This window comes from Oncorhynchus keta, chromosome 32 (genome assembly GCF_023373465.1).
Source record: "Oncorhynchus keta strain PuntledgeMale-10-30-2019 chromosome 32, Oket_V2, whole genome shotgun sequence".
NCBI classification, from domain to species: domain Eukaryota; kingdom Metazoa; phylum Chordata; class Actinopteri; order Salmoniformes; family Salmonidae; genus Oncorhynchus; species Oncorhynchus keta.
In genome coordinates, this window is record NC_068452.1 from 17,758,676 (window position 1) to 17,785,303 (window position 26,628).

The following is a 26,628-nucleotide window of genomic DNA, read 5'->3' on the forward strand; positions in this document are numbered from 1 at the left end:
ATGGTTTACTACTTTGGGACACCCACCACTCAGTCATTCTCAAGACAGGTGCTTGGTCCATTCATACAGTACTGATGAACAGGAGCCGGGGGAAATTACATTAACACAGCGGTGCTATGAGCCATTGGCAAAGACTCGGGTGCTTCGCATACCCAACCTTCACCCCAACCAGTCTGCCCACACTAGATTCACCAGGGCTTTATGTAACCTGTCTGTCTGTGCGTCAGAGTTCCTCTGCCTCTACCCGTCTGTTTATTCTTCCCTCGTTTCCAGTCTGCCCACTCAGCTCTTATCTCACTGAGGTGTGTCAGTGTACCAGACATGGACACGGGTGGATGTTTGCAGTCATAAAGACCTAATGCTGCCAAAGTCCCCACAAGCACCCTGCATGGTGGGCAAAGTCTCCAGAAAGTCCCCTATGCACCCCACCTCTCTCTAGTCTTCTACCTCATTTTCCTATAGCAGGTCGTAAACAGTCGTGTAAAGTACTTAAGGAAAAATATTTAAAGTACTACTGAGGTAGTTTTTTGGGGGGGTATCTGTACTTTACTACTAATATTCTTGGCAACTTTTACTTCAATGCATTTTCACTGACACCCAAAAGTACTTGTTACATTTTGAATGCTTAGCAGGACAGGAAAACTGTCCTATTCACAAATATTTTAGCAATTACCTTTACCTTTGATACTTAAGTATATTTAAAACGAAATACTTTTCTATTGTCACTCAAATAGTATTTTACTGGGTGACTTTCACTTTTACTTGAGTCATTTTCCATTAAGGTATCTTTACTTTTACTCAAGTATGACAACTGGGTACTTTTCACAACACCGGTCGTAAATACAGGGAGGTGGCAATGTGGAAGATAATTTGCTTGTATATGCTTGTTTTTAGCTAGGTTAGAACACATTAGCCTAGTTATACTATGCATGAGTATTAGGTTCCTATGTACAACTAAGTTTGTTGTTACAGTTGCTATGCTAAGTTGTTTTGACCCATCTTTTTAGTTTGGATTCCTTGTATCATTGTCATTAGAAAATTGAGAACCATTGCGCTATAAAAGCATAGAAAAGGGAATGTTGTCCGAATTGAACGTCAACTCATCGATCTTACACTGACGACCATCTGTGGGACAAGATAGTCCCCCACACTCTTAGAAAAAGGGTTCCAAGAAGACTGCAGAGGTTCATCATATTTTGAATCACTTCCCTGATCGAGCGTCATGACTGGCGCAGGCATTGTGTTCACCGCCGACTCAAATAACATATAGGCCTGACCAACCACGTCCACAAACGGCTGCTGTACAAAATGTTCTAAAATGAGAGGAGCACAGCAGTTGGACTCAGTGCGCAGACTCGCACTCACGGACAAAGGCACACCCATACACACTTTCCAGGAATGTACTCTTTCCAAGAAGGGGAAATCGGTTTGACAGTGATGGAATAAACATCTGCAGAAGAAACGCATTATGAAACCATCCCAAGTTACCCGGAGTTGAAATCTCACACGAAGCGATGTAAAAAAATGTGATAAGGTGATTTCATTTTGTACTGTACATACTATATATATATATATACTGTATAGTGTATCAGCAACAACTGAGGCCCAAAATTCAAATTCTGTAGATTTGTAGTGAGTCCCACAAAGGTGCCTTTGAAGGCAGTGGCCGACCTCAGAAAAACAGTACTTGGCATAACTCAGGTCTATATCTCCATGAATGGTTGGCTCCTGGCTCCTACACTTGTTGTTCTCTCTTGAAGAGACAGTTACATAAAGCTGGGCTGTGCTCTCCTCTCTGATTGGTTCCAAGGGCGCCGCCTGACGGGTTAAGATTGATTGCTTCCTGCAGCAGGCTCTCTCCATACCGGCCCCTTGTTCTTTGATAGTATGCATATGTTTAACTGTTCGAGGAAGATCAGGCAGTAGAGCTGAAATGCTGAGACTGACTCTGGATCAGCACAGCGTTGACCTTAACTCAGTCATAAATGTTTACGCTGGCCTAAAGGCTGCTTATTTAGCAGATATGACTGACTTAGCTGTGAAGTACAGCATCGAACTACTGCCACAGTTGTTGTTCATTCATGTGTTTGTTATTTAATCAAGACAAGAAAAATAACTTCATTATTTGACAATTTATTTTACATAATCACTTTATTCCTAAAAATAAGACATTTGAAATGTACATTTTGTTCAATTCAAGTATAATGCAAACCAAACTGGTGTTTTGGCTTGATTAGAAGATAATCAGTGGACTGGGTCAGCTACAATTAGGGATGCACACACACCTGGACCAATAGTTTTCATGCTATTGCAAAGCAGGACAAACTGTCACTACGGTGGTACCATTAACAAACTTCTATAGTGCAGTCGTCCATCTTAGGAAATACATCTCCACATTTTCCTTCTACCTCAAGCTATTCACACAGGCAAGGAATTCCATCAAACACAATTACAAACTACAGTCGGCCATCTGCACTTGCTCGCGTTTTGGACATTTTGTTCAAGCTAATGGAAACAATGTTGCGTATACATTTTTCTCACTGACCAATCCAAACAAAAGTAGGTCCATATACAATAAAGGATTTTTATACCAGGAAAACAATGTCCAATTGGCTAATATTTGTGCCCAATCTGTTCTGTCTGCATTCATAGGCACTTATCAAGGACATTAGAATGTTTGATGTTTGAAATGTGGGCCACTTGGCAATAGGCACTCATGAAACTTAACACACGTTTCACATACTATGTGATACAGTCGAGTAGTTATGTTGCTACAACTTCAACCTTCATAACAGGTTATAACCGGACATGGCTGATCTGACTAACAAAGGGAGGTGCCAACAAGGCTAACCAGTCGCTGGCTGTCAGCGTGCTTTACAACACTGATAACTGATAAGTAACACCCCCTTTTTGTGTGTTCTCCATACTCTGATAAGGATTTGAAATGATGCGACCTCCACTGAAACAACACTCAAATGAAGTGGCTATTCTTCACAGTGAATACCGTCATGACCACGTACTTCACCTAAACCTTCTCAACTCTGAAATGGTCGATCCCATGTTCTACCGGAATGACAAGATCTCCCACTTCCGCCTTGGTTTTTCTCCTTCTCCGCCACCGCTCCTTCACGTTCATGCTCCCCTCCACTGTCAACCCCAAATCCAGGTGTTGTAAGCGGGGCAGGAGGCTCCCGCTAAGGGCCTTGGTGTGGGATGGAGCATACAGATCAGACTACTCGTATTTAGGGAGCAGTTTAATTTGAGATGGACAATCACTTGCACTTTGGAAGATGGCCATTCTAAGGCAACTGGTTCGGTCCCCTCTCCCTGAACCCCCCCTTCCTAGGAACACAACATTAGTGGGGACAGGAAGTGAGTGGGTTTACCCACTTCCTGAAACAGGAAACCACTAGGGGTTTTAAAGCTGTGCAATCAGAAGCTTCCTCTCTTCTAGATCTCCAGGATTGGTCGTGATGTCTTTCCCCCCACCACCACATCAACATTAGGTCCCATTGAGATTTGGCCCTTTTTCTCTCTCCTTAGGGCTTAAGGTAATTGAAAGGTCAAAGTTCACTTGGCGACTCTGTATATGGCCAGGTCCAGCGGTTCTTTACTGGGAACACACCAGTCATCTGCCTCCAAGTTGACTTTGTAGTGTTTCAGAGCTGTCTTGTTGAACACAGGAAGCCTCTCCACTGAATCTGTGGACAATGCCTGAGGGAGAGAGCGGGGGATAGAAGATAGAGTTAGCAATTAGCATGTCTAGGAATGTGACAACTTGACAGGTTATTAGTATCCGAGATGTATACGGAGGTAGTAGGTCGTTGCCTCTTACCTTCATGTGAATGACAGCGTCGGTACCATGACCCTCCATTGAGTATAACTGCAGGTCTCCTTGGAAGTAACGCGCATAGAGGCGTGAAATGGGAAGCCCATATCCAAAACCAGCCTGGAGGGACACACAACAGGGGAAATGTTACGGCTAATGAAAATACATTGACATAGTTGGAACTATTAGCACGGTTAAATAAATAGGATCCTTGGTCTCAAGGTACAGAAATACTGCAACAAGAAACAAGGTCATCTATTCGTAAGTATGGCTTCTGTGCGTTTTTAGGTTCTGTGAGGTTATATAAGTAGATGTGTATGTATCACGCACCAGTGGGGCCCGCTGATTGTCACCGAAGTCGGGTCTGGGAGCTGTGGAGTACATGTAGCTGAAGAGCGTCTCAATCTTTCTTAAGGGGACACCACCACCCCTATCCATCACCTAAAAAGAGAGAGAAAGAGAGCGAGATTACACACAGATTACGCTCACACCCATTTATTGACAATCTGGGTCCATTTAAGTAGAGTTATCACTGATTAACACTATATATTGGGGAAAGAATACATGAACACAAATGCCAGAGAGGAGAAAATGCTAAAATCATTAGAAATAATCAAGGCATCTAGTGCAGAGGTGAGCAGATGGACCTGGTGGAGGTAGATCATGAGAGGATTTAGCTCAAATTCATTGAGACAGCCAAAGTTTCACATTCACCACTGCTAAGATTCTAATTGGGGGAAAGGTTAACGACATCAACCAATAGCAGCTGTAGTTCATCCCTTACTAAATATGGCTAAACATACTTTGACCAATCCTGTTAATGAGAGCATGGCTTAAGTGGCTCTTGATGAGAATGATGCCATGGATAACTCAATCAAGGCTGTACTCGGGGGTGAACTAGGCGGTGGGCACAATAGAGGAGAGCTAAGCTGTGGCACAACATTACAGCCAGCATCCTCTTTCTCTTACAAACCGTTGGGTTGTTTCAAATAAGGATTTGTAGTGGTTACACAATGAGGGAGTTCAATTGAATAACAGGATTGGGTTTACGGTTAGAGGTCACACAGGCGTTTTGGGTTTGTTGTTTTGCGGTTTCATGGAGTTTAACTGGATTAGAAACGTTCACTTTTTTTAAACCGAGTTTCCAACAGTTCTACACTTTGTCCCCAGTTCTCTCATCATCTTGGGGTGGCAGGGTAGCCTAGTGGTTAGATCGTTGGACTAGTAACCGGAAAGTTGCAAGTTCAAACCCCCGAGCTGACACGGTACAAATCTGTCGTTCTGCCCCTGAACAAGGCAGTTGTTCCTAGGCCGTCATTGAAAATAGAATTTGTTCTTAACTGACTTGCCGAGTTAAATAAAGGTCAAATTTTATAAATCTTGATTCTAATTCCTGCAAGGCTAGATGAGCGCTGTGATTGGATGTCTGCCCTGCCGCTCACCTTGATTGACAGATCCTCTCCGCCAAGGGCCACCATGACTCTGATGGGTGGGAGGTTGTTGCTGACTTCATTGGTCTCAATTGTAGCTCTCATGGCATTCTGGGGGACATCAAAAGAGACCGTTCAGGTACTTGTCAACACATGACATCTGACCACACGCCATCATAATTTGATATTACTGCCCTAAAGTCATGCAGCCAATGTTCTCCCCATCATCCACTTTGAGTTTTAAGATATCATTACACGGACTCACCTTGAAGAGTTCAAACAGCATGTGGTAGAGATGGGAGGGGATATAAGAGATCTGGATTGGATCTCTGACATTGTTGGCTGAAAAGGGAAATGATAAGACTATGAAATCCCCATAGTTGCGTCGGTTTATTTCCCTATTAACGCTATTTAGCTTTTAAGATAATCTGTGAGTTTTATTTTTCTTTCAAATTCACATTAAGGGTGTGGGTGTGTTGGGCTTACAGTTCATCTCCCTTAGCTCCAGCTCAGGGGCCCCGAGGTAGTACTGCTCACAGAGCATCTTGGCGCTCTCAAACGCATCTGGAGAGAAAGAGAGGAGGAGGAAAGAAAGAAAGAAATGTGATTAGCTGTTTCCAGCTGTCACTCCGCAAACAAAAATGAACATGATGGCCAAATGTAGACAGAGCCACTCTTTGTGAGTTATCGGCTTCAAATAAACAGAATTACCGGTAAGCACTTCAAAAACTGGGTCTTTCTATCACCCTAACACCTCATTTTCACCTTAGACCAATTTAATGAGCAAGCCCCAATGCCCCAAAGGTTCTCTAACCTCGAATCACTTCAGTGACATCACACAGGGAGTCAATGCACCCGATGGTGTTGGGGTGGGCTGGGTTGGTGTTCCCGTCAAAAACAAGTGCTGCAGAGAAAACGGGGACAAGGGGAGGAGGAGAGGAAAAGGGGGGGAAGAGTTAGACTGTTACATGTGGTGGACCAAGTCCAAAATGTTTCGGTGAGTGATTGAAAAAGGAAAAGACTGGGCAGGAGAGTACTGGCAAGGCCCAGTTCTGTTTGAATGACCTTGGACAAATAGGGCTGAGGTGGGTGGAGTGGAAAAAAAGTGGTCCAAACTCTAAGAGCAGTTTGAACCTGTTCTTCATTGGTTGCATAAGAGCTGACAACACAAAACGCTGTACCCATAGCACAGCATGGACACTACTTATCCTACTACAGTTGGAAAATTCTAGAGGCAAAAACGAGTAAAATGAGTTCTTTATTCTCTTAAGAACCCTATTTCCTGTCTTATAGTCAAGCCTCTGGGCTGAGACTGTCAAAAAAATCTACCTCAGCATGTGCAAGCATCTCTGCCAGTCTTTCCATTACAACCCTTGTATAACTAGTTGCCAGCACAATTAGAACACTACTTGGATGTGTGTCAAGACTAACAGTGTAAGCATTAATCTTAGCTTCAAACGGCTTGTTCAATGCCAGGGCCAAATTGTTGCATTGCCTTCTGCTTGAGTTGCAGGTTCAGTTAAGGGGAACTGGATTGGTCAAGGCCAAACTGATATAGGCGAATCCCTGTCAACCATCAGCAACAGCTATTTTCTAAGAATTGCTCCCCTGGAATTGGTGAGAGGTTGGCAAGTCCCAAAAACACATCCCCTAAACTATGTTAGAAAATAAACAGATCGCTTTAACTGACAAGCTTGTTTTGAACTAATCCATGTGGAATGCCTGTGACCTCAGAGGCGGGACTTACTGTGCTGGTTGATGAGCATGCGGATGGAGATACGGCTCATGTAGAATCGGTCCAGGAAGTACTGGATGTTCAGGCTCGTGACCGGGTCCTGGCCGAAGGCGTCTTTGTACTCGATGACGCCCTGCGCCATAGTGGGCACCACATCATTGTGCCTGTTCCTAATGGTCTCCAGGGACTCAACAAACCTGGAGAGAGGGAGAGAAAGGGGGCTGTCAATCTGAGTCTTTAACAATCCCCCCCCAAAGAAAATACAAAAATAACCAGCTAGGTTTTCAGAGTTAGTATTAGATTATTAATATATGCTATTTAGAAGACGCTTTTATCCAAAGCGACTTACAGTCAGGTCATACATTTCATGTACGGATGGCCCCAGTGGGAATCAAACCCTTCATCCATCTTGGCATTGCAAATGCCATGCTATACTGCTCTACCGACTGAGCCACGCAGGACCACAATATGGAGGTGCAAACTTACGATTCCAAGACACTGTGGTCGTCTGGGCTCTTGTCGAGGAAGTCCAAGATCTCCATAAGGCTTTGTATGTACCTAGGAGAGAGAGAAGGAAGAGTTAATTAGGTGACCTTGGAATTTGGATGTACCTAGGAGAGAGAGAAGGAAGAGTTGATTAGGTGACCTTAGTATTTGGATGTACCTAGGAGAGAGAGAAGGAAGAGTTGATTAGGTGACCTTAGTATTTGGATGTACCTAGGAGAGAGAGAAGGAAGAGTTGATTAGGTGACCTTAGTATTTGGATGTACCTAGGAGAGAGAGAAGGAAGAGTTGATTAGGTGACCTTAGTATTTGGATGTACCTAGGAGAGAGAGAAGGAAGGGTTAATTAGGTGATCTTAGTATTTTGATGTACCTAGGAGAGAGAGAAGGAAGAGTTGATTAGGTGACCTTAGTATTGCCACATTACAATCAAACAGCCATCGTCAACATTTGTTTAAATACTGAGATGGAAAAAAAAAAACATTGACTCGCAATAGTAATGCAAAAGGCTATTGGGTCGCAGGCTCTGTCAAAAGAGACTGTTAGTAGATAGGGAAGGTACTTTTGCACGGGTAATTTTCCAGTTGGCTTTTGGACCAGCTAGGTGCCATTCCTGCATCCCTGTCCCTGTCACTTTGGGTGTGGCTCACTCCTGTTTGTGTGTCGGGGAACATTTTTTTGCCACCCCTATCTGACCTCCACACAACAAGAGATGGGAACTCTGCAGTCCCAGCCCCTCTCCTCCACCAATCAGAGGGCAGTATGCCAAGAACATTCCACCCCCAGCTCCAACCACTTCCTTTACCTGCCTACAAGGGAAAACAAGATTACATATCAGGGCAGCGTACCATGTCTTCTTTATATAGCGGGAACCTACTATCTATCATGTGCCAGTTATCATATTAATGATGGCAGTTCAAATTGACACAACACATTATATTACCCGTTTGCTACACAGCTGTTAGATTATTAGATGATCAATCCCATTGACTAGATGTGTAATTAGAGCTATGTGTAAATGTGCATTGTAATGGTGATCTAACTATGGCCACTAAATCAAATTTTCACCTCAGGAATAAGGGAAGTGTGTTTTTTCTTCATTTGAATGTCTTTCTCAGGTTTCAGTGTGATGTTCCCTGCTCACAGCAACGTTCATTTGACGTCTTCCCGACTCCACCAGAGGCAGATCGTTACAATCACCGCAGTACACAGCTACTTTTGGAACTTGTGCTCCCGCAGCCACGTGCAAGAAAAACATCTTCCCGTTTGTAGCCGGGGCGCGCAAACTGGAGACACTTTTCATCATTCAGACCATTAGCATAAACATCCTACAGAGCTACGTACACGCCCGATGTGTTATCGGTGGACACTTTTGGTCATAAAACTCAGTCATACCAAGAAAATACACAAAATAATACCATACGGATTCAAATCATGTTATACCGTAGAAGTGCAATAACATGATCAAATTGAGTTATGGCAATCCAATGCACATTCTAAAACATCAGATTTCTGCAGTTTATTTTTTTTCTGTAAAGGTATTTTGTGACTTCCTTCATCAAAACCCAAAGTGCAATATACTTCCGTTGGCTATTACACAAGTGCAATGGTACAGTTTGCACTTGAAGTTCCCCTTTCGCACTCTGGAGTGCGCGGAGCGGTCAGAGACGTAAAGGCCACGATGAACTCAACTGTTCCTGCCAAGACAACACTGAGTCAAAAACGAGGGGAGGGAGGGAACTGGGACAAAGTTCACAGCGCGAGTGAGTGGCGCACAGCTGGGACACTAGAGCTATGCATTGGCCAAATGACCATGACAACAACGTTGCTTAATCAAACCCCGGGTATGTGCGCTATGCTGCAAACAATAAACACGTTTGTGCTGACACTGTGGCACAACATATCCCGATTATAGTATATAGAGGACGACAATATATGCTACTGTCCCGTTAAAAGTATACGTTTTCGGATAGGTTCCTGATTGCTCTAGCTGTCTCTTACCAGCGTTGCACCAGCTGCACCGATGGTGTAGTCAACAACCGGTCCGGCAAGAGGTTGAGCTCTTTCATGATGTTGGACAACCGGACGGGGAGTTCTTGTCTGAGGAAGGCGAAGGATGTCTTCTCGCAGGCATTTGTAGAACCTGGAGATGGTCGGTGTCAAAGTTAGATAAGCTAGAGCAAAAGTGCTCGAGGATATATCAAAGCAATTGTGTAATAATAATAGCTGGAACAACCACGTTTCCTTACATAAACATGTTCAGTACATGCGACTGCTGCTTGTGGTCAAACTTGAACCAGCCGACATCCGTAGGTAGTATTGTTTGCACATGGGACAAGTCAGTGTAAAAATATTGAAAAATGATATCTAATTACCATAGTCAGTGTTGTAGTTTAGATTTAGATTATACCCTTGTGTCTGGTATGGTTTAATTACCATTTTCTTTACATTTCCTACCATGTGTTGTTACTCTGCAAGCCTACAAAACATACAATGATATCCCTCTATCAGTGTGCACGACGTTGAAATGAATATTGAAACATTGTGCGCTCGAATTATTTGCTGAGCAACATCATGGCATTGGAATTCAAAATGATGCCGTTGAGTTTGTATTCTACTCACCGAAATCCAAGAATTGCTTCATAGACAAAGGTGATGGTGAGAATTTAGAGAAATGATCTATATGCTTTGGCACGTTGGCCAAAGCAGCGTTCTTCATCAGGAATCTGACAAACTTCATTATGCAAGGCAATTCAAAATCGTCAAGAAAAATCGAAATGTCCGGTCAGAACACAAGATGTATAGCTCCTGTCAGTTTAGGTCTGTCTCGAGTGTTTACGTTCAATGTTGATTTTCTGAAGATTGCGATAGTTGGAGTTGTCCTGAAGTAGACTTCTCCAGCCAATAGCGTTGCTTTATGCGCAGGGCTGGCCAATGAGAGTGGGCGGTCAGTGCGCAGTGCTAGGAACCCCCCACACACAAGACATAGTCAACAACCCAACAGGGGCATGATGATGGTGTTGACAGATTGTGTGTGCCATCTCTAATTTACATAACCAAAATGAACCTACTTGTAGTCTACGTCTGTCTGGAAATAATCTCTGTTATGCGGTTGACAACCTCAACAAGGTGACGTTCAGGGATGGTAGCCTACTGCTGTCCAGAAAACAAGGGCTCAATCTGAATGTTACTGTGAATGCAGGGCATAGGTAATTTTATTATAATTGATAGTTCATTTCAATATTTTCACATTCCAAGTCCAACCCCCCCAAAAAAAAACAACAACATGGTAACTTGTTTGATTTGGATCCCCATTAACAGACAACTAGTCTTCATGGGGTCCGACACACAAAAATACTTTACATGTTTACATTAATGGTATCAATACTTGGTCAAGGAGCACTGAGCTTCACTCAGCTTCCATTCACACCTCCATTCAGGTCAGAGAGGGGTAAACAAAACAACAACAAGCATACATGTCTGGTGAACTAGGCCATGCAGAAAATTTCAAAAGGAATTTCAGTCTTTTTGCAACAACAACAAAAAATGATGAAGTACATAACTGGAAAGTTATTGTTTTTCTTCCTGCTTGTTATACCATCTAGAAAATATGTTCCCTCAGACAATACCATCTAAGACAGGACAGTAAAAATCAAGTGGTGCCGTTGTATGCTATAGTAGTAAACACGCCACCATAATCCTTTTATGGTGTTCATTCACAACGAGGTGAGAGTTGGAGTGGGCGTGCCACTGTGTTTCCATAACAAGGTTAAGATCACAATATAGACATGACAGAGCATGCGTTTCCATCAACAAGGTGAGGCACGGTACAGAACATAGATAGAGGGAATAGATAGGGAGAGAGAGGGAGAACAGGCTTGGTTGGGTTGATGGTCAATGACAACAGCAGCAGTGAGGGAAGGGAATCAAATGGTTAGAGTGGGCTGCTTATACCAGAGGCAGAGGGTTCGTAGTGATGTTGATGATTCATGCTAATTCAGCATGTAGACAAGAGGGCACAGTAAATCCAGTTGACCAGCACCTGTCTTTTAATGTAGCTTTTACATACCAGTGTTTACTCATTGGCTGGCTTGTGAAGGGACGTGATCAGACAGAGAGACAAGGAGAGGAAGAGTCTGAGTTGAAGGGTCATGTGTGATTTGGAATGATTAGTTGTTGTGGTGGTGTACTATAAACACAGGGCAGTGATCCAGTTAATCGGACCAGTAGACATGAGGGACCGCGCTCAAAGTACAGAATTATATAACGATCCGTTGGATTCCATCTTGGTATTGGTGGGGTCGGTGAACCTTGTGCAGGGAATAGTATACTGCTCTGCTGCTTTGACAGTGTTCGCTGTATAGCCTACTAGTGTGCAAACTGTGTAGCCTGGTACTACAATAGTATCCTAACTGTCTAAAGTTCACCAGTGGTGTCATATATACACTAAAGAAGGCCAAAATTCAAGGAAATATACAGTGCAATATACACAATGTTGCTCAATTAGGTTACATTGTTCTGGGCCCAAACAAGAGAGAGAGATAGGAATATGTTGATTACATAGCACAGTATATATCAGTACAGAGAGTGCTAGCTGCCTAATGCCCTCAGACTGAAATGCTGTGTAAGCACATAGCACAATGGCCCACTGCCAGTCAATGGTTACTCGCTTTTCCAGGCCAACAAGCAATGCACCAACCAACCTGTTGCTTTACCCGTGGCCTGCAGGGGGGGGGGGTGACAAAAACATTAGATCTGAGTGAACAGTCGATTGGATAAACTAGGCGGAGTGTATTAACTAGCTTTTCGCTAGCATCAGGCCGATTAGATCGCTATGCGTTACACCACAGGCCACACGGCATTCAGGTGAAGCAACGGTTCAGACGCATTGACTCCAGACGTTCTATGCTATATACACTATCGAAATAAAATTTTTGTAGATGGTCATTTCAACCGTTTTTAAAAGACATCACATAGTAATACAGATTACATATATAAATATATTAGCTGTTTTAAGTAGAAATAGCTAGTACTACGGACGTCTGATGACCCGTTAGATTAGATCACTTTTATTAGTCATGAATGTAAAAAATAAAATAAAATAAACCCATGGCAATCATCTTCCTGGTCCTTCATCATGGTCCTTCACCCTCCTCTTGCTGTAGAAACAGTGTTGTACTGGACCAGGGTTAACAGGAAATAATGTCAAATGAGATGAGACGGGTCTTGCCCAATTTGTCCAAACGTCTGTTCCTTGGAAAGATCCTTCTCACAGTGCATCACTCAGCACTCTAAGAGCACACATTTCAACACGTTTAATCGTCAAATTAGCTGACGAACAGAAACAGGTATTAATAACCGGTATTAATATATTAATACGACATGAATAACCATGTGTTAATAGATTGTAAATTGGCGAACACTTATTAATCGCATCTTGCTTGGCAAAGATTGGCCGAGTAATCTGATCTCTCTTCTTAGAAAGCCCCTCTCCCTCGACCTCTCACCCAGTAAAAACAACCCCCTCTCCCCCCTACCCAGCCTAGTATAGGTTTGTTGACATGGAAATGACTAGCTGTGGTCAAGTTGGGAGTGCCATGGTAATGGACCATGGGATGCCAAGCGTTCAGCACCCAGTGAAACCCAAGAAGTGACAGGGCACAATTACATATGTTTACATGTAAGGAATCAGGGATGTTTCTTTTCTTGTTGTGTATGTAGGCTTGTGGTGAGCTGTGGAAAGAATTTCCTCTTGACGGACAATAAACACCAATCAATCAATGTATGTTTACATCTAGTAAACATCTGGTTTTTGAAATGGTGAAGTCATTAAATATTTATTTACCGATATTGATTTATTTCTGTAGAAAATCCATAACATCTAGAATTGCAGACTCAAAGTCAACACTGAAACTGTGAAACTGAGGTGTAGAGTCCATAAGGACTGTATTCAACGTTGTTTATGTATTAGGATTGTATGGTACTTTCCTTTAGCACGTGATTCTTTGGGAGTACCCACTTCACACCTGGGAAGGTCACTGTCTGACATTAGTACACCTGTCTAGACAATCTGAAATGACATGTACACTATATATACAAAAGTATGTGGACACCCCTTCAAATGAGTGGATTCGGGCTATTTCAGCCACACACGTTGTTGACAGGTGTATAACGTCGAGCACACAGCCAGGCAATCTCCATAGATAAACATTGGCAGTAAAATGGCCCGTACTGAAGAGCTCAGTGACTTTCAACGTAGTACTGTCATAGTCTGCCACCGTTCCAACAAGTCAGTTCGTCAAATTTCTGCCTTGCTAGAGCTGCCCCTGGTCAAATGTAAGTGCTGTTATTGTGAAGTGGAAACGAACAATGGCTCAGCCGCGAAGTGGTAGGCCACACAAGCTCACAGAAGGGGACCGCTGAGTGCTGAAGCGCGTAACGGACACAAATCTTCTGTCCTCAGTTGTAACTTTCACTACCAATTTCCAAACTGCCTCTGGAAGCAACTTCAGCACAATAACCGTTTGTCGGGAGCTTTATGAAATGGGTTTCCATGGCCGCACGCACACCGCAGATCACCACGCGCTATGTAGAGAGTCAAGCTGGATTGGTGTAAAGCTCGACAACATTGGACTCCGGAGCAGTGGAAACGTGGTCTCTGGAGTGATGAATCATGTTTTACCATCCCACGTTTTGCCATCACAACCATCCGTGATTGGGAGTGCCATAGGGCGGCGCACAATTGGCCCAGGGTCACCCCGGGTAGGCCATCATTGTAAATAAGAATTTGTTCTTAACGGACTTGCCTCGTTAAATCAAGGTTCAAATATTTATATATATTTTTGAATTCCCCTGTGCACAAAGCGAGGTCCATACAGAAATGCTATGTCGAGATCGGTGTGGATGAACTTGACTAGCCTGCACAGAGCCCTGACCTCAACACCATCGAACACCTTTGGGATGAATTGGAACGCCGACTGCAAGCCAGTTCTAAATCACCCAACATTAGTGTACGACCTCACTAATGACCTTGTGGCTGATTGGAAGCATGTTCCCATAGAAATGTTCCAACATCTAGTGGAAGCTTTCCCAGAAGAGTGGAGGCTTTTATAGCAGCAAACGGGGGGACCAACTCCATATTAATGCCCATGATCTTGGAATGAGATGTTCGAATGAGCAGGTGTCCACATACTTTTAGTCATGATGTGTATATATATATGTATATGTTGTCAACTAACATCAAGGCGGTGGCCCGTTCCTGTAGGTTCATGCTCTACAACATCCGCAGAGTACGACCCTGCCTCACACAGGAAGCGGCGCAGGTCCTAATCCAGGCACTTGTCATCTCCCGTCTGGATTACTGCAACTCGCTGTTGGCTGGGCGCCCTGCCTGTGCCATTAAACCCCTACAACTCATCCAGAACGCCGCAGCCCGTCTGGTGTTCAACCTTCCCAAGTTCTCTCACGTCACCCCGCTCCTCCGCTCTCTCCACTGGCTTCCAGTTGAAGCTCGCATCCGCTACAAGACCATGGTGCTTGCCTACGGAGCTGTAAGGGGAACGGCACCTCAGTACCTCCAGGCTCTGCGTTCATCCACCTCTGGCCTGCGTTCATCCACCTCTGGCCTGCTCGCCTCCCTACCACTGAGGAAGTACAGTTCCCGCTCAGCCCAGTCAAAACTGTTCGCTGCTCTGGCCCCCCAATGGTGGAACAAACTCCCCCACGACGCCAGGACAGCGGAGTCAATCACCACCTTCCGGAGACACCTGAAACCCCACCTCTTTAAGGAATACCTAGGATAGGATAAAGTAATCCTTCTCACCCCCCTTAAAAGATTTAGATGCACTATTGTAAAGTGGCTGTTCCACTGGATGTCATAAGGTGAATGCACCAATTTGTAAGTCGCTCTGGATAAGAGCGTCTGCTAAATGACTTAAATGTAAATGTAATGTAAATGTATATGCTGCCTCCACTGTGACTGTAGGCCGAGCTAACGATCAGAGACTCAACAGCTCAGACTAGTAATATTCCATGTATGTCTAATTGTTAGAGGAAATCGTAGTTAAGATGAATAAAAATGTATACATTATTGATATTCTAATACTATTATGTTATGATATGGAAAGTAAAAGTTATTGGATTAAGCTGTTACTGAAAATGTATGCAGAACTAATTTGATTGTCTGTGCCTCTTGGGAAGGTCAAGGGGGAGAAAAAGCTTTTCAGACAAGATAAGAATGTTTGGGTTTTGTTCCAGTGGTGAGAGAAATCTGTATCTTTTAGACAGGTTGTAATGTCTGGTTTATGAGGGGAGTAGAAAGCATCTCCGGACCTAAACAAAAAAACAACGGGGCTATCGTGGGAAACTGATGATGTCATTTTGAGTTTATAACCTGTGGAAATCTGTGTATGTAATTAGTACTCTCTGGAATTAAACACTCTTTAACCTGGCTTTTAAGACTGGTCTCAATCTACTTCATGCATAATTAATGAACTTACAACTCATTAAATTAATTAGAAATGAGTGCTAATTGGTATTGGCAATTAAAACATTAAAGGAATTTAGAATTCCTCTATCACTAATCCAACTCAACAGTTTAATTGAAGTTGAGCAAACATGAAATGATTGGGAGAAGTGCTTTGAGAAGTGTATTTGATGAGCACAGCGGTATGTCCTGGGTGGAGGAAGTTGACACTTCATTTAGACACTGATAGTCCAAATACCCACATACTGTAAATAGATTGTCTGACTGTGAGGTAGGCTATAGTTTCATATTAGGGGATGAGACCTTGATTACAGTGGAATTAGATAGTGCGAGACAAGCTTGTGAAGCGGAAGGGGAGGTCCGTGTGTGTGGCACAGGCTCAACTGTGGGAGAGTTGGCATTTTTAACAGTTGGCTAAACATAGAGTTGGCATGTATAGAGTAAACACCATGCTCTATCATGTGGGGAGGAACCCAGTGTCTGCTCTATCAATTGTGTTTCTTGCTTTGAACATGACATCTAACTGATTCCAGTGACTCAGTATATTAAGTTAACATACGTGTTGTTTACATGCTATTTGCATATGTGCCTCATTTGCTTTGCTCTTCATGGGGTTTTGATCTTCTAGTAGTGGGTAAGTAGCAGGCTCGCGCAAGCTGGAACGTCTCATAGGACCAGGAGCATATCTCTCTCCAGTTTCTGTAGCACGAGGCTGCCTGATGTACAATTACACCCCCTGGACAGGACACTAGCCCATCACAGGGCCTTAAACCAAATTCTCCTTAATGCTGAGTGCAAAGCAGAAACGCATCGGGTCCTATTTTAACAATCTTTGGTATGGCTCGGCAGGAGATCGAGCTCCCAAACGTCGAATCAAAGGACACTCTAATCGTAAGGCCACCAAGTTGATCTTCTAGTAGGCCTACTTGTTAACCCGAGACGAACGTTGAACTCTGCTCTAGTGACCTACTGTATATAAGAACCGATTTCGGATCAGCTTAGACTCACGTTCCTGCATTATTGAGGTTCTTTGAGTGTCTGTGTTTGTGAGACAATCTCTCTAGTACTAGCCTTACCATTATCATTGATACAATCATCTTAACACTGGACTGTACAGCGTTCAGATGATGTACAAAAAAATGCAATGGTACTGTTAACATCATTGACAGGTCTGTGAATTATACAGAACAAAAATAAACGCAACATGAAGCAATTTCTAAGATTTTGCAGAGATTTTTCCTCATAGGAGGAAATCAGTCAATTGAAATAAAATTCATTAGGCCCTAATCGCTGGATTTCACATGACTGGGAATACAGATATGCATATGTTGGTCACAGATACCTTTAAAAAAAATGGGCCTCAAGATCTCGCTGCGGTATTTTTGTGCATTCAAATTGCCATCAATAAAATGCAATTGTGTCCGTAGTTTATGCCTGCCCATACCATAACCCCACGGCCACCATGGGGCACTCTGTTCACAACTTTAACATCAGCAAACCACTCACCCGCATAACGCCATACACATGGCCTGTGGTTATGAGACCGGTTGGTTGTACTGCCAAATTCTCTAAAACGACATTGGAGGCAACCTATGGTAGAAATGAACATTAAATTATGTGGCAACAGCTCTGGTGGACATTCCTGCAGTCAGCATGCCACTCCCTCAAAACTTGAGACATCTGTGGCATTGTGTTGTGTGACAAAACTGCACATTTTAGAGTGGCATTTTATTGTCCACAGCACAAGGTGCACCTGTGTAATGATCATGCTGTTTAATCGGCTTCTTGATATGTCAAACCTATCAGGTGGATGGATTATCTTGGCAAAGGATAAATGCTCACTAAGACAGATGTAAAACAAATTTGTGCGCACAATTTGAGAGAAATAAGATTTTCGTGCATATGGAACATTTCTGGGATCTTTTATTTCCACTCATGAAACCAACACTAACTGTTGCGTTTTTATTTTTGTTCAGTGTATTAAACAAGGTCGCCATCTGCTGGCTATGTTATTTTGCATGCAGGACATATGCCACTGAGTAGATGAAACTTTGTTGTGCTGGCAGCTGGGAAAGACAGAGGGAGAGAGAGGAAGAGAGAGAGAGAGAGAAAACAGACCCAGAAAACCTGAGTCTACGCCTTCTACGGAAAAAGAAGGAACAGCACGTCAATTCCGGATATTTAATCCTAGTAAATATTCACTGTTTTAGGTCAGTTAGGATCACCACTTTATTTACAGAATGTGAAATGTCAGAATAATAGTAGAAAGAAAATCTATACTTCAGCTTTTATTTCTTTCATCACATTCCCAATGGGTCAGAAGTTTACATCAACAATTAGTATTTGGTAGCATTGCCTTTAAATTGTTTAACTTGAGTCAATTGTTCCGGGTAGCCTTCCACAAGCTTCCCATAATAAGGTGGGTGAATTTTGGCCCATTCCTCCTTGCTGGTGTAACTGAGTCAGGTTTGTAGGCCTCCTTGCTCGCCCACAAATGTTATATATGATTGAGGTCAGGACTTTGTGATGGCCACTCCAATACCTTGACTTTGTTGTCCTTAAGCCATTTTGCCACAAATTTGGAAGTATGCTTAGGGTCATTGTCCATTTGGAAGACCAGGCTTTAACTTCCTGACTGGTGTCTTGAGATGTTGCTTCAATATATCCACATAACTTTCTTTCCTTATGATGCCATCTATTTTGTGAAGTGCACCAGTCCCTCCTGCAACAAGCACCCCCACGCTTGGGATGGTGTTCTTCGGTTTGCAAGCCTGCCCCTTTTTCCTCCAAACATAACGACAGATCATGGCGACACTGTGCAGTCAACAAAAACCACCATCTGCAATGCTCACATTCTGTTAGAAGTTCCAATTGGTTCATGCCATGAGAGCAGGTACATTAGGGACACTGTAGCATGCAATACATTTTCTACAAAATCCCATATCTATTTTTCCTCACAGTTGACACACAGAGATGATCTAGAACCCCCTTTATTTCAAGACCTGTGCATATCTGGATTAGAGAGAATTTCTTCTCATAAAAATAATAATCTCCATCACTCAATGGGGACAGCATAAATAAATGAACTGCCATAATTGAGATAAAATGAATCAAATTTATTTATACAACAATCTAATCAAGCTTCGACGACAGCACTTTGTGTCAGAATATATTTGTAAAACATTTGTTTATTTCTTCTGATGAAGGCAGTTATGCAACCAGAGATCCATGAGGCAAAGAATATGACTACTGAACACAATCTATCCTATATGATATGGGGATGTGATGCTTATTTTTTTCCTATCATCTTGTTATATTCTTGGCCATAAACTGTCACATGTCAGCGATCTTCTGATGTGTTACTCCTTGGTCTTTTCTGAACCTTGCTCCAACCTATTTCACCGTCTTCTATTGGTAAAAACGGTTCGGTTCATCACAGAATGGGAGTGTAAAGAGGGGTTGGGGGGGGCGTCACAAATATCCACAATCCAGCCATTTGTCGATGTAAACCGCAAATGAACGGTTTTGACCCCCTTTCTCGCAATGAATTTTTCACAGTTTCTCACGAGGAAGCGTAAGTATATCGTGGTATTTGTTTGACAGTGTTTATTGTTGTGCCTTTGTAGAGTATTTTTTTTATTTAACAGGTGTTAAGTAACGCTCACGGCAACGTTTTTGTATATATATATATAAAAAAGGTCTCGATATGAGGAAGAAATGAAAAAGCGCGAGCTCATTTTTTTCCGTTGGGAGAGATGGAGAGAGCTGCGTCGCTGTATACAGCCATGTTGTAGACTAGGTTAGCTACTGATTGCACTACAAAGTGAGAATGGCAACGAGCACTAGTGTCTTGCCGCAAGGAAGGAAACGATAAAGAAGATCTATTGTAAGTAATCACAGGAAACATGTCGTCTACACAACCACGCGTAGCATACGACGTGGTTGTTGCTTGCGGAGATATTCATGCACGTGATTGATTGTTGTGTTCTGGTAACTGTCTTGACATAACTCTTTTATTGTCCTAATGTTGGTGTATGTGGCTTTGAGAGATCATCGTACACTGGACAGTTCCCGACTGGTTTAGCAGCGTAGACAAACTTGCGCTGTTCACTTGCTAGTGGTGCTGAATGCTCAATGTTGACAATGCTTCAGACCAAAATGGTTGTCTCACTTAAATATATATATTTTTTAAATGCAAACGCAGCCTACGTGCTAAAAACGAAGTTAATTTGGTAACTATGTCTATGAACCACCACTATATGGTAACAGTCACTAAGTTCATTATACACCAGGTAGGTCAACGGAAGTTTATTCAAATGAAAATGGCCTTGATCAAACATGGTGCTTGACATTTTTGTTCAATTATGTAAACACCATCCGTAGGTCTTTCAAATACCTAAGTTGTTCTGTTGAAACGTTGAAATGTCCCTACTATGACAGACCATGACCATCGTATATGTGCCATGAAGAAATACAGCTGGACGTGCATTTGTGGAAACAAACAGACAGAATCCATTAAGTCAGAGGAATCGATCCTTCTGTGCATGGTGCTAAAGCGCGGCTCACCGGCCACCGTGAGTAATTGACTGGCCATTAACCACCCAGCGAACCAGTCAGAGGCTGTTAGCGAGAGGAACAGCGAATAGCATCTCCATGCGCTTGACATTCCGCTTCCGGGCATAGCTGGTAACAACTGTATCTGGGGGTACTTTGGAGAGTGACGTGTTGACATGAGTTTTACTCAGTTTAAGTTATGTTACTAGTAAAGGTTATGCTACTCGTCTTAAGTCTATTTTAGTAAGAAATCAGGTTTGCCTAAAAGTCATGTCTTGATTATTTCAATTATTTATTTTGATACAGCGGTTTATGGAAACGTTCAAGGTTAAGTGTCTGGTGTCTTGCTTAAAAGGCCTATCACTTAATGTCCCTCCTGAAATCAAGTAGACTATTTGGAAACTTCTGTTCTCAGACCACTAAGCCCTTCCATTCCAACCGCAATGATGATTTAAGCATGTGCGCATAGCGATATTGAACCAACTGAATTTCTCTGCCTAGAGTACCCCCTCATGTGCATTTTGCCAGTAGGACTATGGTCTCATGAGTCTTATCAAGTACCCCCTGTGGCTAGACCAAGTACCCCCAGGCGTCCTAGTACTCTTGTTGGGAACCACTAGCCTAGTCAATGCACACTGACTGTTCACATTATTCATTTTTTGTCATAACATATTACTATTCAAGTAAAATGTCATCCTAAATCAAGTAAAATGTAATCCTTAATTAAGTTCCATAAGGTTTTTTCTTTCAAACCTATAGCTTTCTGGAGGCATTGTCACTCATTGTTTTTCAGAGTGCAAGTCAAATCCATTACTGGAGAAGACCGTACAGATAGGCCTGTACAGCACTTGAGGCATGATGAAGCATGGTCGTGGGCTGTTGACAGTGATAATGATGACAATGTATTATTATGTAACATGTTCCACCAGGTCTACTGCAAGAGAGATTAAGGGTGTGCATTCCAAATAGCACCCTATTCCCTTCACAGTGCACTACTTTTGGTCAAAAATAGTGCACTATAGTGAAAAGGGTGCCATTTGGAATTTTACAATCCTATATTATGTGGAGGTGAGACAACCTCACCCACCACCATTTACACCCTGTTATCAACAGCTAGCCATGTGCAACAATGCCCTAATGCTACATTATTTGTTGTGCCTTTTGGCTGCATGATTGTATTGGGTTTATTTTGTTAGGAGCACAGCATTCAATTGGGGCTTGGTGTAATATGAAGGTTGATGGGAAAGATTAGAACTCAAGTCAAACTGTTTTCCCTTTCCCATTGGTGGCTTTCGGTACGTCACCAGGGTGTGTGTCTGATGTATAGATGCTTTTCTGCACAGGGCTGCTGTGGATTAGGGCTCTGGCTCGCTGCACCCCACTGGGACAGCTCTGAGAGATTTTATATATATATATATATATATATATCCTTCCCTCTCTCTCTGTCCTGTCAGAACTAGGTTACTCATCTCCACCTCACAAAGCACATAGGCCACATCTATTCAAGCTTTTGACCCCCTCCCCCGAGTACTGGCCTCAGTTCTCCCCTCACATATAGGATGGTGCAAATCCTCAAGGACACCCTCTATCCCACCATCCTCTTCCTCGCTCTCCCCCTTTCCTTTTTTTGTTGCTCCATCTCTACATTCCTTAAGACATTGTTTTCCTTCCATTTGTTTGTCTTTGCCAGGACTGTGCACATTCTAAGGGCTTGATTAAATCCGTAGCGCTGAAGACGTGCGCTACAGCGCGATAGAAATGTAAAGGCAACGTTTCTGCGTTCGCCGAGACTGTATTCATGGTAAAGGCTGCAGATGTTAGCTCAATCGGAAATTGCCTTTAAAGCTAGTTGATGCATCCATTTATTTCTTTTTTTTTTTAAACTTCTAAATACATTTTACATACCCATTGATTCTTGAAGACTATAACTTGTCTCATGAGCTTAGTTCAACTGTCGTACCCCATCATAACCCAAAATATAAGCTTGTTTTACTCCAAACGTTTATAAACAATGTAAATCAACACTCTACATCCTCAAAACGTGCATCCTTCGCTGTGTGTATGAATTTGAGAGTGGTTACATTTCTTCAGGCCATCCATCAGCTTATTACCAAATCAGAGGCGGGGTGACTGCTTTGTTATCGTTTAAATGAAGGACTCCAGCTTTAAAGTATCCACAGCCAGTCCTGTACCTTTTTAAAGTGTCAACCTTCGGTGTCATTCTCCCTGCACTGAAGTGGCCATTATGATAGATGCAGCCATCCATCTTACAAGTATTTGACCTGAGTACAAGATAAGCGGTAAGGATATGACCAATTTACCAGAGCGGAGTTCAACGTTCATCTGGGGATTACGTGTGGGCCTGCCTGAAGACCAACCCACTTGCCTTGTGGTCAAGAGTGTCCATCCTGAGATTGAAAGAAGGGAAACATGGGACCCGATCTCTACGTCTGCTTGGCACTCAGCATTAAGGAGATTGACCGTAAAGGCCCTGCCATAGTCTAGCGTCCTGTCCGGTGGATGTACTTGTACATCAAGCTTCCTCACGCTACAGAAACTGGAAATAGGCTCCTGCATCTATGAGCCGTTCTGGCTCACTCGTGCAAGGCTACTTACTAACATATAACAAACAAATGCAGCACTGAAGCGTACTATGACGCTAAACCATTGCAGGAGCTGGTTCACAGAAGCATTGTGCTAAGCTAAAACTGAACCAAAGCGTAGAAGCATATTGAATCTCTACAGCACATTGGGCTAAGCTAGTGTTAGCTCGGGGCATCCATTCTGGCTGATATCCGGAACATTAAAATATGAATTAGCCATGTGACATTGACATATGGGCTTGTTCTGATTGGCCCTGGGGTGAATGGGCTCGCTAGCAGCTCGTGTTTCACTGTAGCTAATTCGTCCTCTGCTTTCTGAACAGAGAGAGGATGTTGTGTGTGCAGTGTGAGTCAGTGAGTTGATGCATGTGTGGGTTTGTGTGTAGGTGTTAGTAAATGCATGTGTGTGCGTAATGTGTGTGTGTGTGTGTGTGTGTGTAGGTGTTAGTAAAGGAAAGATGCTCGACCCTTCTCGGCAGAAGTAGAACTGTCTTTAGGCTCCAGTCCAGGTGGAAATGCAAACCACTTGCAACCAAAGGAGACTTGGAAAAGAGGACTATTGGCAGAGGTGCATATTTCAATGGATCCACATGCATAGAGGCACGAATGTGAACACGTACATGGGGGACGGGTCCACAGAACAGTTAGGACATCCCCGACTTAAAACTTTGCAACTCGCACACTGTCAAGTGTGTTGATATTCTGTATCACAAACGACTCTTTACTCCCGCCTCAGATTGAAAAACCTTGAACAAACAACAAAACCCCATTCATAACAGACTTGATTGTGATGCTCTGTTTGTACAGTAGATCTGGTGTACAGTAGATCTAACCAACTCATTCATCCAGTTGTCATCCGTCTCGCACCCATCCAGCTGTCTCCTCCCTCGGGCGATGAAGACGCGCTAGAGACTCAAACAGTGGCGGGTTGGCAGGGAGCGTTTGCCGCTTGGTTGCGTCAACATTGTGCTATAGGGGCCAATCTGCCATTGAAACGATGACAAAGTGGGCACCCCACCTCTGGTTTGTTAAAAGGCTGACAGATGAGGCTGGTGAAATGTAACCACTCAAAACATCTATCAAATGCAAAAGTTTTAACCATGTTTTGTGGCTATACAGTGTTTGTTTACATTTACCATGTTTAAAAACATTGGAGTGAAATGCATTTAGAATTGCTGTTCCAATGCGGTATGACAGTTGAACTAAGCTCATGAGGCATTTATTAGTTCTATTCTTCAAGAATCAAGGGGTCTGTGCTGAGTGGACAGAACATTAGGAACACCTATCTAATTTTGAGTTGCACCCCCATTTTGCCCTCATACCAGCTCCAATTCGTCGGGGCGTGGACTCCACAAGGCGTCGAAAGTGTTCAACAGGGAGGCCGTCCCCATGTGTACTCCAATGCTTCCCACAGTTGTGTCAAGTTGGCAGGATGTCCTTTGGGTGGTGAACCATTCTTGATACACACAGGAAACTGTTGAGTGTGGAAAAACCCAGCAGCGTTGCAGTTCTCAGCACACTCGAACCGGTGCGCCTGGCACCTCCTACCGTGCCCCGTTCAAAGGCACTTGATTTTATTTGTCTTGCCCATTCACCCTCTGAACGGCACACATACCACAATCCACGTCTTACTTGTCTCAAGGCTGAAAAATCCTTCTTCAACCCGTCTCCTCCCCTTCATCTACATTGAATGAAGTGGATTTAACACGTGACGTCAATATGGGACCCCACCTGGATTCACCCGGGCAGTCTGTGTCGTGGTGAGAGCCAGTGTTCCTAATGTTTTGTACACTGAGTGTGTATCGTTGATTTCTACATTCAAATGTGCATGTTGCAACTGCAGAGTGCTCAACTGGAAATGCAGCTCGTCTCCAACGGACGAATCTCGTGGGCATTACAGGATGCAACGGCACCAGCCACCTGGAGCATTGTGGCAGCTGCAGTTCCCGAACCTTCAGGGACAAGGGTGGTTAGGTGGGGAAACAACTAGTTTATATCTGCTAACATGGTTTCAATACAGCTTGTGTTATTATTCATCCCAGAAGGGGCAATTGTGCTGGGTAAGACTTTGTAAAATAAGATCCCAGATTTGTTTCTAGTGGTATCTTTTTTTGTGTGTGTGTGTGGGGGGGGGGGGGGGGGGGTATATTGATGTTAGTGGAGGGTTGTTGACCATGTGGGTACTCAGAAAGTGACTCTAGGGCACTTTGAAACACATGATTCACTGTGGTATTCCTGTGTGAAGTCTAAGCTGGAGGGCCTTACTTTCATTGGGCTGTTTCCGTATCTATTCATGCCTCTGCTACGGAGATGTTGAATGATGTCGAATCAGAAATTGAGAGATGCAGCTGGCAGAACAAACAACATCAAAAGAGCACCACTCTCTCGGGTCTCCTGTAATTGTAAAAATAAGAGCCAAGCTGAGCTTAACAGACTATGATTCAGCCCAGCAGCCTTTGAAGGCCAGGGGATTTCAGCATGATTATGTGTATGCATAATGTATATTTGTTTTGTTTATGTATTTGTTTTCGGAGAGGAGAAGGGGAAAATAGTTCAGGGGAATATACATACATTTTCGATATGGAGTGGTATGGATACTTTGATATTGAATATATTATCGTTACAGCGTTGGCCACGTTAATGTGTTTCGGGCCGGGAAACCTTCCACACACACAAGCGATGGCTGTCTGTACGTGTGACAGTTGGTTTGGCCTACATCTAGGCTACAGCAACCAATGACGCATCTATACATCTCTTTAGTTGAGTATTCCAGATTTCCCAACTGAGTAGGGAGGGGGAGCACTCGAAGACACAAGGTGTTTTTTTTTTATGTTTCAGGATGTGGGATGGTATAACGTTCATGGCAACAGCCAACCAGATTTAAACGGTGGCAGATGGAGCGGGCGATGTGTAGCCTAGACTGCGGACAGACTGCTGGGCAGGGTTGGCACACAACCCCTCTATATTCCCTGACGGCCATGGCTCTCACTTACACCAGAGCTGCGCCAGCTGCCCGTCGCTCTGCCATTTGAGCCTCGTTAGCGCCACCTGCTGCGAGAAGGAGAGTGGCTAGCGCCGGAACGACCACTGCCTTCTGTTCCCTCGGAAGGCCTGGGGACCGTAGTGTGTGTTCACTGAACTGGAAGAGGCCTTATGGGTGGCGCAGCTGCCCTGTTGCCTTCATGCTGCTTTGAAGTGATATCCTTCCGGTTATCCTAGCCTTCTATGCAAGGGGCGCTGTGGTCTGTTTTACAAGTCATCTGACATTAGTTAGAGTGTTGTTTGACGTTGTTGAAGTGATTCTTCTTCACCTCAAAATCCCAGTTTTATAAGATACTTTGAGACTTGAAATGTGTCAACGCAATCTGTTGTGTGTGTGTGTGTGTGTGTAGATCCACCGATACATCTCAGTCCCACATGAATGGGAATGAAGAGAGCATTTTCTGATAAAACAAAATCCAAAATAGTTTCCAAATGACACCCATTTAG

At 43.4% G+C, this 26,628-nt stretch overlaps 2 protein-coding genes across 3 annotated transcripts in view; one reads left to right on the forward strand and one right to left on the reverse strand.

Moving 5' to 3' along the window:
* Positions 1–2,117: 2,117 nt before the first annotated feature.
* On the reverse strand, positions 2,118–10,379 carry LOC118365185 (pyruvate dehydrogenase (acetyl-transferring) kinase isozyme 2, mitochondrial-like). Its single transcript, XM_052490719.1, has 11 exons — positions 10,120–10,379; positions 9,499–9,640; positions 7,481–7,552; positions 7,007–7,191; positions 6,074–6,163; positions 5,746–5,823; positions 5,525–5,601; positions 5,272–5,370; positions 4,160–4,270; positions 3,836–3,949; positions 2,118–3,714 (listed from the first exon to the last, which is right to left on the reverse strand). The coding sequence occupies exons 1-11, from the start codon at positions 10,235–10,237 to the stop codon at positions 3,571–3,573; spliced, it is 1,230 nt and encodes a 409-aa protein (XP_052346679.1). The 5' UTR covers positions 10,238–10,379; the 3' UTR covers positions 2,118–3,570.
* A 9,075-nt stretch (positions 10,380–19,454) lies between these two features.
* LOC118365187 (TANK-binding kinase 1-binding protein 1-like) overlaps positions 19,455–26,628 on the forward strand; it is a 20,205-nt gene continuing 13,031 nt past the window's right edge. The window contains exon 1 of one of the 2 annotated variants that reach the window (XM_035747169.2): positions 19,455–19,556. The gene's annotated coding sequence lies outside the window, so the exon portion shown is untranslated. Of the gene's footprint in view, positions 19,557–19,576; positions 19,869–26,628 lie in introns of those variants that run through there. The other variant, XM_035747168.2, reaches the window with a different exon arrangement.